Consider the following 15,665-nt stretch of genomic DNA (forward strand, 5'->3'; position numbering starts at 1 on the left):
AAAGCACTGACATCCTTTAAAAAAAAAAAAAAAAGTCTGGATAGCAAGGTGAGGTTGGAGAACGGAGAATGCTGGAGAAGCTCAGACTATATGCAGGTCTCCAGTCTGAAGGAAACCAATGCAAAAGAGGACGTTGAGGTGGGGGGATACTGAACATGAGGACATCCTGACCAACTTGGTGCCAGCAGCCAGGAAAGGAGGAATGGCACAGAGGCAGGAACACTGCTGTGCTGGGGCGATGAAATGGGTTGTGGGGTGCTGGGCACTGACTTGTTTCAAGTGTCATGGGCCTGATGGTCATGACCGTGCAGGGGAAAATGGCATAAAGCCAGTAAAGACAGTGCTAGATAGTGAGTAAGGGGTCCAATGTTTAGTTCACAGTTCTGTTAAACTGTATAATCTGCATAAATAGGTGATAATCATTTGCTTGCAATGAAAGTCACTGAAATGAAATGGTAACTTCTCAGTCCTAATGATTTATCTACCATTTGAGAAAAGGGGGCTGCAGTGTGGCTGTCCCAGCAAACAAGAAGACTACATAGTACAGGTAGGCATTATCAATAAGATAGATAAGGGAGTAGGACAAGAGAGGCCGGCTGCCTCTACAAAAGTTGTATGACAAAGCTATAAAAGCTGATCCATCCAAAAGCTCCAGTTACTACCAAATAAAGCATCCACAATTACACTAGACTCCCCTGGCAATGGTTTGCTTGTGTGTTTGGTAGGGATTTAATGCTCAAAATCCATCTGCACGCTGTGAACATAATTCCCTGGCTCTCCCAAAACTGGAACAATAATGTCACAAAATGAGAGTGATGGCTGGAAAAAACCAGCACATTCCCAGTTCCCAGAAACACTTCTGGCTCTGTGGACACAACTACCAAGGACTCCGGATGACAGTAGCAGAAGCTAGAGAAAAATCCTGGCATTATTAAAGTCAAAGTCAATGGGAGATCTTCCATTGCTTTCAGAGAGCATGGAGTTTAGATCCACGTTTTAGTCATGGCCTCTTGTGTCAACAGGATCTGGAGATCATTTTCATCTACCCAGCAAAGAAAGGTTGCAGCGACAGATGCAATAACTACAATGTCCACATTAAAAGGTATCTTCCAAAACTCAGATCTCCATATAAACAGATTAAGCGCTGGCTGTGACATACAAGAATGTTTTTGCTGAAAGATTAACTATGGGTCGAAGCAGCGTGTTTCAAAATCTCCTATCAGAACCCAACTCCATCAAGCCTTTGAACACAAGATTTGAAAATGTACACTACAACTGAGTCATCTGGCATCAAAGGATGACTAATCCTTAAAATTTACAAAAACAAACAGTAATTAAGACACCTCCATCATCAGAGACAAAGAAAGAGACACAGCAATCATGCAACAGCTTTCAGATCTGCCATGCTTATTACAGCTCTTAGAATAAACCAGTCTTATTGAAAATTACACGCAACAAAAATAAACAGTAATCAAGCTTTTTAAAGTCTGTCCTTGTTTTGTTTGGTTTTCTAAACTGAAAGATATATGCAGTTCCTGTGGCTATTTGGTGTTGAACAACAGTAAAAACAACCCAACCAACCAACCAACGAAGATAATACTCTGAAGAATAGGATCATAATGAATTTATGCAGCAATTTAAACCTGTTTTTTACTGTACTGTAGTTAAACTACAATCCAGCATATGTTCCACTGCCCTACTTCAGGCTACACCAAGTTAAACGAATGTCATCTTTTAAGATGCTGCAAATATTCAAACTGAAGCAGCACAAACCAGATAAACTGCTGTGCTTGTGTCATCTGTTAGCACCTGCTGCTATACAGGATGCCAATGTGAAATGATGAAGGTTGTAGGTCAGATTTGCAGTGCGTATAAACAGGGATAGCTATGCTAACAGCACGGGATTTGGCCTTGCATTAGCATCTTCTATTTTTCTCCCTGGTGTTTATTGTGTACAGATACTCTCAAGTGTATTACCAAATGGTCAGTCCTCAACAAACCAACATGAGCTTCTTTTCCTTGTCTCTAATGCAACAAAACTGAAACACCTCAAATCCTCCAAAACCACAAAGTATCTCTATATAAAAACTCTCTAAGAGAGCGACAGTGAAATCAGTGACCAGCTTAGTTAAATGGTGTATAATCAGTGGCACCATACTTGCATCACTGTAGACTCTAGGTACTATCCTGTAGTATGGTGTGGTGACTAAGTAAAAATTAAAGTAAAATCTGATAAAAATATGTGGCCTAACAGAAACGTCATGGGAACACCTTTTCTAGAGACTCTCCAGGAAAGATGAAATCTAGGAGTAATAGCAGAAAAAAAAAAGGGGGGGGGACGAAAAAAAAAAAAAGAAAAAGATTGTAAGCACGTGTCCAAAACACCTCTAGTGCAAAGGCAAAATTTATCATGGGCAGGAACTTGCAAGAGAGGTCTCAGTGCCAAAAATTCCTTGTAACAGCAAAACTCGTGTGGCTGATTGCAAAGCACAGGATGGGTAATAAAACCAAAAAGCAAATGAATGAGGATGCTTTTTGGAAGCATCAGTTTCTTCCGTATTAAAATAAAAGTGTGCTGATACGAAGGATGGAAAACATGCCTTCACCTTGCAACTGAGATCTTTACAGCCCTCAGGCCTGCAAGGAACACGGAGGTCAGCAGGGTGTAAAGGTACCAGAAGGCCCGAGCAGAGATCAGGGATCCTAGTGGCCTGGTAAGTCAGAGCGTTTGGAGGCCCAGGGCCACTGCGCCAGGGCCAAGGCAGGGCCGGCGCAGCCTGCGGGGCACGGCGCCAGCGGTGCGGGGCCGTCCCAAACCGCCGCTGCAGTGCTGCAGGCACTCCTTCGGCAACACCCCCACCGCAGCGAAGCTTCGTGCACGGTTACTGCGGGTGGGGCAGGGGGGTTTCCCTGAAGGGATGTGAGGCCCAGGGGTGCACTGTCCTGTCCGCGCACAGAGCGGCGGGCCTGTCGCAGCCCCGGGTGGCCGGGCTGAGCCCTTGCCGGGCGCCGGTGCAGCGGGGAGCCCTGTCAGTGCCGCGGCGGGGCCGAGCACCCGTGCCCCAGGCGGCGGGCAGCCCCTCAGCGCGGCGCGGCACGCCGGGAAACGCAGTCCCCGCGGCGCGGGAAGCCGAGGCGGCCGCGGGGCACGCTGGGAAGGCGGCGGGGAGGGGCGGCGGGGCGGGAGCCGCCTCACAGGGCGGTGTGGCCGTGCGGCAGCCCGGGCATGGCCGGGGGCTGGGGCCGGGCCGGGCCGAGCCGGGCCGGGCCGGGCCGGGCCGGGGGATCCCGCAGCAAACTCGTTACCCGCCCTCGGGGGCGGCGGGAACGGCTGATGTGGGGTCTCTGTGTCCTCCCTCCCTGAGCGGGCACCGCCAGGCCTTGGCAGGGTTCCTGTCACGCCCGGAGGGCACCCCTCTCTAGTTTTCTGTCTTGTCTTCACCAGGATCAGGGTTTCCCTCGTTTTTCCAGATCTTAAATAGACCTTTGGTACCTGTCAGCTGGTCCTGCTTGCAGGTCCCACCAAGGGCTCTCAGTACACAGCTAAAACCAAAGTGCTCTTTATCCTAATGATAGAAACAGTCATTGAAGAAAAATGTTCTTAAACCTACAAATGTTACATATAGCCATTTTACCTACATGCACAATTTGTTCTACAAGGGCTTTTAAACCTCTTCAGAGGCTGGGTAGCTCTGCTGACCAACTCGTGCTTAAGTACTGTGCTTTTTTCCATCTCTCTTCGAAACCTCTCTGAACAATTCCCAAATGACAGCTGAGGAGCTGCTCCTACACCCCCTCCTTCCCAGCTCCTTTCCCCTGCCTTTCTCCCTCATACTGATTTCCTGTAAGAATATACTAGGTTAAATTTCCCCAAATCAGCTCAACATTGAATATTTCGTAAACGCCTAAAGCTGGTACGGCTATGGCTCAAGCCCAAGCAGAAGGCAAAGCTGAGGTAGATAGAGCAATGGAGCTCTTGTTTCTCAGTTTGGAAATGACCATTGCTGCAAACAACCACAATATTCAGCTTAGCTTATTCAAAATTAGCAGTATAGGCAGGATTTGCTCCATAATATTAACTGGTTTTTACTGTCATGAGCAAAACCACTAAAAACGTCATGTTCAACATTATGAAAAACCTCTTGAGAAGACTCAGTTCAGAACCCCCCCCAAATAAAATATGGTCTGGTACTTGGTAAATACTTCATCTCACTGTGCAGAGGCAACAGAATTTGCAGATGTAACTGAAATGCTTTTGCAGGCAGAGGAGAAAATGTATCTGTAACAGACACCAACACCCCTAACTCATCAACCCTTGTCACCATTACTCTATCAGGAGTAGACTGCAGTTCCTTCCTTCCCACTTCTTCCTCCCAACCCACTTCTTTATTTCAGCCCCATTTTTGCAGTGCTGTACAGGTACAGCTTGCTTAACAGAGATGTCTTTAGGACCAGGAGGCTGTGCTCTCATGGGCTCACTGTCAGGGTGCAGGGCAAACCCACCTCTTACTAATGACCCCACGAAAGGGAAACCTTAGAGGATTCCTTTCAGGGAAGCTGTTCCACCAACACCCCTGGCTTGGAGCCTCCCTGCAGCTCTAATTCCACAAGCCCGTTAATGGTACTTCACTGACCAAAGCTCAGTGAAGGCGAAGTAAGGACATCCCCGAAGCCTACAGCCTTTGAATCACGTCCCAAGAACCGAATGCCCCAATACAAGCACCTCCGCTGCTCCTCCCACACTGCCACGGCCGGCTCTTAACCTTGACTACAGCGGCCCTCAGCAAGACAAAGAAAACACCCTTTGCTTTCGCCTGTTGGATGATGCAAACCCACTTGCTGACCTTTCTGGATGAACATTTTTCTAGTGTGAATGGGCCAGCTATGATCTCACTACCTTGTCAATGAAAAGGAAGTGGGGAAAGCCTTTTCAATGGTCTATCAAAAGAGGGCTTTTATGCAGTCTGACATCAGGGGAAAACACAAGACGGCTTTCCAGCCGCACTGCAGGAACAGCTGAGAAGGCTTTCCAAAACCGCTCCCCCCTACCTTTCCAGCGACCCTCACTCTGGGCCAGCTACTTAATGGCATGAGCAGACATTCAGCTCTGAACATAGGATTGGCAAAAGGCTCATAAAACCATCAATTATATCAAAGCTGCAAGAGGATCTGACTCTGGAGGGCATAAATATGGATTCTGTTCAGAGATTTCTGGTGTGACAGTGGGGTCAGCCTACAACCTTTACAATGAACATCCTGTTCCTGCTTGACCTCTTGTCCTTTTTTTCCCTTCTACTTAATGACTGTTTGGAGCAGTCTTGGAGCTTGGAGGAAAAAAAAAAAAAAAGTCCTCCAAAGCTGGCTGACGTATATTGATATTGTTGGTGGCAATATATTTACACAGCCACAAAAAGCAGCTGCTCAGATGAGCCTACTTTTAGCTTGCGTCCCACCAAAATGCAAATCTAAAAGCACTAAAACCGTATGAGCAGACCAAATGACAAACTTAAGATTTCTTTAAGGTGGTGGTACGCTGGGGAAGCAGCCCCAGCAATGACATCCTGCACAGCTGCTGCCAGCTGTGGAGTCTGCAGCTTCTGGGGAACCCTCAGTGTCCCCATCAGCAGGGGATTTTGACAGCCAAACCTATGTCTCTAATTTTCCCCATCACTGCAGGGATAGGAAAAAAGCACAGGGTTGCAATGTCACACACAGGTACCAGTTCACAATACATGGCTCAACTCTTTGCAGGGCATCTCCAGCTGCTTTGTACATATTAGCTGCTACACAAGATTGACTGGAAGCTGTATCAAACCCAAAGGCAACAGCACCAGACATTATAACCCTGAGGGACTTCGCTGGTTAACTCCTAATCTGAATGGCTTCCAACTGCAGTGCTTCAACTTCTCCAGTTTGTTCTCAACCCTTGAATAATTACTGATCCCAGTTTTCTCATTTATGATTGTTTCTGCAAAGTGTATCCCACAAAGGAAGGGCAGCACACAAGTGTAAAGTAGAATTATTTTTGGAAAGACTGAGGGCATCTGTTCAGATGTTTCTCCAGCTTATTTTGGTGTGAAAACATTTTTCACATGTTCAGAAACATAAAAGAAAAAGAAAACCTGCTCAGATGTGTTCGTCTGTGTATGAAAAACAAGGAAATGGCTTAGACGCCTTATTTTGTGTTTAGGATGTACAGCACTATATTAACCACACCTTTCTCAATAAGAAAACCATTGCAAGTACACCAATCAGTGTGTTGTGCTGGGTAATTCTGTTCCAGAATGTGTTTTGGGGTGGTTTTTTTTTTTCAAATTCTGCTCTTAAAATACTCATGGCAACAAGAACTCAGAGTCTTAACAATATAAATGCTAAGTGTAAGTCTAATCTCCTACACGCAGATGTAGATCAACATTACTTGTTTAAATACTGATAAAAATTAGAACACAGTGAAGCCAAACGAACATAAGAAATATTTCACATAATATTTACTGGAAAATTGCAACAGGGATTTTGTCTAATGAGTAAATACAGCATGAAGCCGTTGAGTCTTCTATCCCTGGGGTAAGATAATTTAAAACACATTTTTTCAGATCAAAAGTGTTATGTTGTCAAATATAAAAGCCCAATTTAGGCTGCATAATATTTAATTAAGAAAACTGCATTCCATACTGTGATTTATTTTTTTTTTAAGTCCAATGCCCCTTGAGTCATTTTATCTTCTTAACTTTAAGATTTGTACTGTGCGAGATCATGGGAAAGACACAATCAACTTTATTTTCATTACAAAAGCAGAAAAACCTAAAGGGAATCCTGTGAAAATCAAGTCAATTCAAACCCAAGATTTTCCAATGATCACGTAACTTGAAAAGGCCATCTGCTCACTCAAAACGAAGGGGAGCATTGTATCTGATCCTGAGACTATGAGGATGGATAATAAAGATCCAGGTCAGACAGAACAACCACAAGAATACCTGGAGTTTTTAGACCCTCTTACGGCTCTGCAGCCACAATTTGCTCACCTTAACACTTCTGTGATGTATCCGCGATGGCTGGCATTTCACGCTGCTGGTGTTGCAACAGCCAGTGCAACGTTTCACCTCCACGCAGGGCGGCCATATCAGGAAGTTGGCAGAGGTGGGATCAATTTGACTCCGAGGTATCTCGTATATAACCGTCCGTGTTTTGCAGACAGCTGGGATGGCTTCCTCTGCAAACACAAATTCACACTTCCAGGTGAGCAGCTGCTCTCACCTCAGAGCACCCAGATACTTTACACCATTGATTTATGAGTGGCACCCTTAGCTGGTGGGTTGAGATGGTGTTCTCAGTTCCCATTGCTCACCGACAAGTCGGTGCTGAGTACTGTTTGCCTACCACTAAACTGTGCGTGCTACCCTAGGGAGAAGCTTGACTCACTCCCAAAAGCCCAGCCCTAAAGTGAGGTTTTACAGTGGCCTGGCTCCCAACATAGCTCGGAGCACATACCATTAGATAAGACAATCCTGGCTGTTTAGAAGTGACAGCAAGCCAGGGGCTTCTCCAGATTAGATGATCCTCTAATACAGCCTCATAGCAACTGCGTAACAGCAGCTGTTACCACTGCACACACATATTATCACACAAACATGCAATACCTGGCAAACGCCACCACAGAAGTTGCACTGAGGCTATTTATATCACGTCCAAATTGGCTGAGTTGGGAAACAACCTGCACCAGCTTGAAACTTTTGAGTCTTGGGTTTCCACTTCCAAAACCTTAACATCCCCATATCAGGAAGCCTGGTCTGTCTGCCATCCCAAAGGGTGACTGCCATTTTTTCTAAATGAAGTTATCCAAGCTTTGTACGCAGTGGGTTTTATTTGATGTGTTATTTCTTGAATGAGGTAAAACCACAAGAGTAGCACGACTGAAAAACCTGCAGCTAAACCAATACCCTGCTGGGCTCAGGTAAGGTGAGCTTGCAGACGACAGTTTCAGCCACATGAAGATCATAAAGAGTAGCTCTGTACTGCTGCATGATGCTGCCATGGAAAATCCAAACCATGTATCCTTCTCGACCTAGGGACTACCTAAGAGGTCAAGCTGATAATTCAAAATGGTCCAGACAATAATAGCAATGGCAGGGACAAGTTGTTTGATGAGAAGTTCTCCAAAGGCAGCTTGGATTTTTTTGCCTTGCAGTGGAAGCAGTGATAGCTTTGGGTTAGATGTGTCAGGGAACTGGAATACTGCCTACACTTCTTCAATTACTCCTGAAGTACAAGAAGTTCAGGCCTGGCCTGTGCCTGTAACATGAAAATCTAGGCTTAGTTTTGAAAGAGATGCATTTCAGTCAGCTAAGCAGAGGGAAATTTCTTCTCTATCCCCAGTGCCATGAACTCAAGAAAATTAACGGATCCAATACTCCAAGATAGCTGGCAACTCCTGCAAGTTATTGAGCATATCCAGTTCCCACTGACTTTTATGGGGAGGCATTCAACACCTTGCAGAGTAAGATGCCAAGTGTAGCAGACTGTTGCAGAACCGCTGTTCTCTAGAGGCATTCAATGTGACGAGCACGCTTGCCAATTCACACTGCAAATCCATGCTGACAGCATGCTGTGCTATCTACTGCACACCACCGTAGCTTAAAGTACACATATATTGACTCTGAATTAGCTGTAATAGGAGCGATCATGGATGTTTTCCACAGTCAAATGGAATGGTAAAACACTCAGATCTACTCAGATGAACAAGCACTGCATACAAACCCTACTCTAAAATTCATTAGCATCTCTTTAAATTTATATTTGGACTTTGTTGGATCACCATCATTATTGTTTAATAAGAACAAAATCCCTTGTAAACATGCCTGGTGCCCTACGCAATGATGGAAATCAGTGCCCCAGCGTTTCTGCCAATGGCTTTTAATTTTTTGGATAAACTGTTTTTTCTTGTGAATAAAGAGTCAAGCTGTTTCCTTTTGTGGAGCTTCTGTACTGAAAACTCTACCAACTGTTGATGTTTTTTAAAGCACACTGCTGTAGTTGTTCCCCACACTATGAATTATACATTGAATATCACAGCATTTTCTAACCAAGGTCTAGCTTTCTAACATGCTGCAACAGGAAAGTGAATGTAAAGAATTTGTGCTTGTCTGTCTCCTATGGACATCCTCCAGAAGACAGCTTCTCAGGCAACGGCTCGTTTTGTTGAGCTCTTTTGTAAAAAGAACGGGAGAAACTAGAAATGGCCTTTTTCATTTGTGCGTGTCACATTTTTCCAGTGAAATGTCCTGCTTGGCTGACCAAAAGCACCCCCTCTGTTTTTACTCCCCAAGTACAAATAGCTTGTTTCTTACCAATGCTTCTTTTTCTGCGAATGGGCACGGGACGATTCTCTTGCACATGTTTAGCAGAATGAACACTGTAAGATCTCAAGTTTGCTTCTGAAACATCATCATATCCTAGAACAGGAAAACAAAATATTAAACCTCAGCTATGTTATTCACACCAATGCCACTATGGTCCTGTTCCATACATATAAATCTGTGCTGTTCATATGCATAAGACCAAATCCTGCTGCAATCAGTCTAATGTAACTCCTGTCAATGCAATTGCAAAGGCATAAGGCAGGGAAGACATAGACATTAAAAGTCGTGTATAAGCATGCACAATTTAATTCTAATATCTGTTTTACTGAAAGCCCCCAGAAACACTCTGTGACACAGAACCACATCCAAAGTAAAACAGTTGCATTTTTATGTGAAAGGCATAATACAGCTTTTCTTACTGAAAGGTGTAGAAATAAGAACAGTAACAGTTCACGTGAAACATTTCTTATCAGTCTCTTGAAGTTCTGGTACGAGGCTACAGTAGAAAATATGGTATTACACACCCAACAGCAACAATGCTGCCTCTGTAAATCTTCTCTTGCTTGGTTTTCAGGGCAGTACTAGGACAGAATCAAAAGCAAAAAGTAACTAGCATGGGTTTCCTTTTAGCCTCTCTGTTGCAGAACAAATCCCCTGTGAAGTATCCTAACCTTTGGAGGGGCATCTGAAGCTACTGCAAACTCTGGGACTGCATCCAGGCTTGTCTTGTTCCCTAAATAAGCCTACCACATGGGTTAAAGGGCCATGAGAAAAAGCAAAGACAGAAAACTTGGCATTTCATTTATCATAAAAAACAACAAAATAACTGCTCCAACTATTTCGTTTTGTTAAGTGAAGCAGTCCAGGTCGTGTCCCATGCAGTGGGGTTCTGAAAACGACAAGCACAATCTGCAAACGGGATCAGAAAGATGTAAGCAAACTGAGGACCTCCACACAGATTCCAGTACACCAAAACTAAGAGTTTTAGTACTCTGCTGCTTGGAGTGCCCTCTGTAATGTCACTGGAGAGTTTCAAGGTTTCACTGCTGGCTCCAAAGAAAACTGTGATGTGCACTAAAAAATGTAAATGACTATTACTCAGTACTCTATTACCCTCTCTACAAGCTACCAACATCCTACGCTCCTGTCTTCTCCACGGTCACCTTCCCTGCTTCCAGTTCGTTTTGTACATACAGTTGACCATGAGTCTGGAACTTGGTTTATTCTCAACTTTATTAGTAATACACATCATAAAGATCTGCTCTACAAAAAAACTCTTTCTCCTCCCTCAAGAAATCCTACCCTAAAAAGCTTGCAGCTTGTGATACCACCTGCAGAGCCTGGTAAGACATGAAGACAGTGGTATCTTCAGCACCTTAGAAACAGCTCTAAACCTCACAATTTATCTTCACTTCTTGGAAAAAACTATCGTAGAAGATGAAATGGAATGCCCGAGAGGTCATACCAGGAAGACCCACTGGTCCTGTCTATTTTTCTTATCAGCTGAACAGATCCTTGTCTGAAATAAGTCAGTGTGAAATACAGACTCCCAATTTACCCAAATAGGCTGGCTCCTATTTCCTATGTAGAGTGCTTTTTCCCATTGATTTTGATGGGAAATTCTGGAACCTAACTGATCAGCTGATAGCGGGCCTTATTTGCAGTCCTAGTGCTGTAATGTTAGCAATGACTAATGGATTTTATTTCTGCTTTTATTGTACCCCATGCTCCAGAAAACTCATCAGTAGAGTAAATAAAATAGCTTGCCTGAGATCCCACAGGAAGTTTGCAACTGGGCTGGGAAGCAGAGCCAGGTCTCCCACATCCCATTCCAATGGCACCAGGCCATCCACCTGACCCCAAACGGTGTTATGAAAAATGAGGATCCGTTCTGTTGTTCCTCCACCCCTCTTCTGCTTCCTAGCACTCAGCCACTCAACACCTCAATACTGACCTCCTTTTTGGCAGCTTCGAGTTGTCACAACTTCTCCCTCAATTTGAGGCAATGAAGTGATACTCTAAAGAAACCAGCATGAATTCTGCTCAGCATAAGATCCAACCTAGGCTCAGAGCAAGAAGCATCTCTGTCCGCACGCAAACAGTGCTTAAAAAAGATTAAACACAAAACTAATGCCTCTAATCCGAACTGCTTGGTGGTCACAGACATCTCGTTGAAAAGAGAAACCGTCGATGATGCCAGCTGTACGGCAGGCCTGAGCCACGGGTCCTAATCCCACATTCAACACGCTGGCATAGCTCCCTTCTAACATGACTGACTTCTTGCTGTCTTGTTTAAAGAAACTGGTAAGACTAAAGGAATAGTATGATCAGCTAACCAATATGTTAAGCCATGTGCTTATATATAACTGCTCAACTCAGCTGCAATTAGCCATATTCTATCATCATGTTTATAAAGCAAAATGACATGTCGAGGAGCATGTGTTGCTTATAAGATGATTTCTAAGGTGAAGAAGGCCTCTGGCTCATACTGTATCTCACTGTCTCGCTACATATCTTAGGCATGTATATCATTTTGTAAGTTCATGTCTCACTGTGGGGTTAAAAAAAAAAAAGAGATCTACACAGCTATCACAGCAGACTGAGAAACAAGTTCCAATCAAACCTGAATGCATTATGCAACACAAGTGGTATTATTTCTATTGATACAGCATCAATGTGTTGGTTTTTTTTTTAATAAACAGAATTATGGAGCACATGGCTGGAGCCCAAAGATAGTATAAAGGCACTTGGTGTCCCCCTGATCTCCACAGGCATTTGGAAGGAATTCCATTCCCCAGTGAAGTCAACGGGAAAAACACTGCACTTCAAGCAATCTTTAAGTCAACAGGAGTCTTGTCTGAGCAGTACTGAAAAATCAGAAAGTCAGCTTTGAAACCCACACTTGACTCTGGATGTGCAGCCAGCAGACTTCCTTTTATTTCATTAAAAACAATGATGGCTACGGTAATTACAAATAGAACTCTCTAGTCTAACTCTAAAGAAGCCTGATACCTAATTTGTATCAGTTTTTCCCCCTTCTGTACTGATTTAGGAGCGCAAAGTTGCAGGATAAGGATAATCTCTTAGCAAAGGAAATGGGAGTTGATGGGTGCTTAGCGTCTCACAAAATGAGGCTTGGAGCAGAAAGCTTAGAAACGGGTGGTTCTTAGTTTAGAAATTGAACACTGCTTGTCACTAAGTGAAGATGGAGGATGCTGCACAAAGCCAGATTAATGCAGCTCTCTTTTAGCGTTTTAATAATAAAAAAAATGTCTTTATGGCAGCCGATCAAGAAATTTCTCTGTAATCTTTTATGTACTGACAACATATCAATGATGGGTATAAAAACTCTTGCAATTAGCCTTGGTCAATCCATTAGTGTAGCTGAAATTGTTCTTTTTTGTCAGATTGGCATTTTTCCACTGGGTCATGGAATATAAATCAAAGAGTTCCTGCAACATTCTGCCAATATGTGATTACTCTTCTCACTAAATAAGCATGTGGAAAGCATCCCAAGACTATTGTTATTTTATATTTATCAATTTATACTTTTGCTATTGCCATCTCCTTCCCAAACAATTTTATGTGAGGTACAATCTCCAATACATGCAGTCTTAACACAAACCCTTCCAGATGCCACTTTGATGTGCATTCAAAAAGTATAGGTTGAAGACTTCTAGTACCAACAGCAGCAGTGTAGGAAATTCTCATTCTATTTTTTTTTTTTTTTTTTTAGGAATCCAATGTAAGGTACAATAAACTGAAACGGTCTGTCTTCAAATCGATCCTAGAGCCAGAAAGCCCAAGGCAACGTCAGTCTGTTTGTTTGATCTTCTTTCTGGCTGATGCAAAATATGCCCTTCTGACATCCAACTGCAGAGATAGATGTCACTAAGTTTTCAACTTTGATCTGTTAAAGGAAGTATAAGTAGCAGCCTGCAAGATCCTGTTTTGTTTAGGTTTTTTTTCCCCTTTACCTAGATGTGATCAACCAACTGTAAAGGAGGAGTATACCCTCTATCTGTCTCAGGAAAAACACAGGACACACACGGCAGATGCCCAACTCTCATCATGTTTACGAGGTGCAGGGAAAGCTAACACATTCCTTTGTAACATCCTTAATTTGAGCACCACGCCAAAAGCCACAAAGTCAACAGAAGATTTTCCAAGAGGTTGAGCTCTGCAGCAATCTAACACTTTTCCATGCAACTATACTGTTAATTTAGAACATCTCTCCACTTAAAAGCTGCTCTGCTAGCTCTTAATCACAGGCCGTTAAATTCACATGGCCTAAGGTGACCCTGTGGTTGATGCCCTTAAACCATGCAAAGAAGCAGGCTCAGCCCTGTATTTCCCCATGCAGGGAGGTGACTGGGGGAAAAATCTGTTCCCAGCGGGAGGCAAACATAATAGGTGATGAAATGAACTCTACCTCCCACAGGACAGATGGGAGAGGTGAAGCACGAGGAGAAAAACCACGCTGCTAAGCCAAAGAGAACTTCACAGGCGGAATATAGGAAATGCCCCCGTTTCGGTGATTTAGTCTGTTAGTAGTAAAACTGTACTCTGCACGCTACAGCTGCCTACTTCCTGGGATCGTGCATGCTTTCTGTTTTAAATAGGGTCAGACTCTGCTCTCCGTCATGCCAATGAAACTCTGTCGCCGACTATGGATCCCAATCACAGCAAATTAATGAGACCCTGTTTTCTGACATAAACAGAGAATTTTCATGTTGCCTTTACAGGGATTTCTCTTTGAATCGAACACGCAGCACTGGGCGCTGAAAAATTGGCCTGGATTTTTTTTTTGAATACAATGATAAGCTCCATGTTGGGTTGTGTTTTTCTTTAAGTAATATGCCAGATGGTCTGGGGGTGTGGTTTCTAATTTTATGAAGGGGGTTATCAGTCATCTCTGCGCTACAATATAGAGACCAAATCTGTCAGAATAGAAGAAAAACCTGCCTACTCTGACTTACAGAACTTACTTTTCCAATTAAAAATATATGCTTTGCATTGCAGAAGAGAAAAATCACTGTTCTTCCTTCATTTTCCACAGATCCTGCCTCGTTACTCAGGAATATCAGACATTTTCTGCATGCATGCCTGATCCTGCAAACTCTTCTCCTACAAGATCATTCTTAATTCTCAAGTCCACCCACTGAGTTTAAACAGGGCTACTCACATGCAGAAGGACTGGCAATACGATGCACTAAACTGAGGGAGAAAATAATCACTGGAGTGTTTTTATTCTGAGCCTCAGTATATGCTATAGAATAGAAATGTAGCTACTGCACAAGCTCTCACTGAACTAGCCCTTCCCTAAATGCAATTGCATTTACCAGTGACAACTAGAAAACACTTGATTGCTGATCTAACACTACATATAGTGAACAGGCCCAATCCTGTTTACTGAAGAAAACATGGTCATTTCAGTGTTCAATTAGTCACTCTGATAAACCCTTAGGAACTTCTCGTGACAGTGAAGACTGCAGGACTGTGCCCTGAAAACATTAACTGTGGGTAGTAAAGACCAGCTGCTCTCTATGAAGATCCAATCCTGCCTCTGTAGCTCAGAATAAACCTTAGCACGTGTGCAAAGGAGCACTCACATAAGCAAGAACAGGGTGAAAGGCTGAACGTTTTGGTTTTATTTTATAATATTGCTTGAGTTCATGTCTTAAGGCATTACTGTTTCATGTTGAAATAGTAAAATATTTATGTGTCTTGTTTCTCTAATGCTTTCTAAACTGACAAATTGCACAAAAACAGCAAAATGAAACAGTAAACTTGTGGCTGACCTCTTCAATTTTGGGGCATGCATCCTCTGGTTAGTATTTGCCACGTGGTAAATAATTATTTTCTGCAATAAATTTGTCTGCCACATCTACTAATTTATTCAGCTCCTGCCATTGCTCCACTTGTCTGCTTGATTCTCTTGCAATGGAGCCACGTGAACTTTTGCTCTCCTTCTAAGTGGTATTTAAAAATGAAGCATGTGCTTGTTACACTGGGGTATTTGAAAAAATAATGTATTCGGGTAGCTACAGAATACCAACTCAAACGCAAAAGAAGCCTGCAGTATTTTAGAACGCTAGTGCTCAGATCCAGCCCTTCCGCAACAGCAGCCAAGCTTTCCACCAAGTTCACTGGGAAAAAGATTTTAGCAGTAGTGCACTTGTCTGGTCCAAAACACTCTTTGGTGGGGAAATATGTATTGCATACCCCGTCCCTGTTGTGAAAGCTTCTTTAATTGCAGTGATAAGCAATAAGAAGCACTGCTCTCCAAAAACTAAACCCATGCCAACA

General features: G+C 43.4%; 1 protein-coding gene across 6 annotated transcripts in view; it reads right to left on the reverse strand.

Moving 5' to 3' along the window:
- PDGFA (platelet derived growth factor subunit A) overlaps positions 1 to 15,665 on the reverse strand; it is a 36,884-nt gene that overhangs the window by 17,861 nt on the left and 3,358 nt on the right. For all 6 annotated transcript variants that reach the window (XR_008747475.1, XR_008747474.1, XM_055805974.1 and 3 more), the window contains exons 3-4: positions 9,345 to 9,449; positions 7,023 to 7,210 (exon numbers count right to left, since the gene is read on the reverse strand). Coding sequence is in view for 4 of the 6 variants with exons in the window: in XM_055805974.1 (XP_055661949.1) it covers positions 7,023 to 7,210; positions 9,345 to 9,449 (293 nt within the window). In the remaining 2 variants the exon portion in view is untranslated. The remainder of the gene's footprint in view (positions 1 to 7,022; positions 7,211 to 9,344; positions 9,450 to 15,665) is intronic.

This window comes from Falco peregrinus, chromosome 5 (assembly GCF_023634155.1).
Source record: "Falco peregrinus isolate bFalPer1 chromosome 5, bFalPer1.pri, whole genome shotgun sequence".
NCBI classification, from domain to species: domain Eukaryota; kingdom Metazoa; phylum Chordata; class Aves; order Falconiformes; family Falconidae; genus Falco; species Falco peregrinus.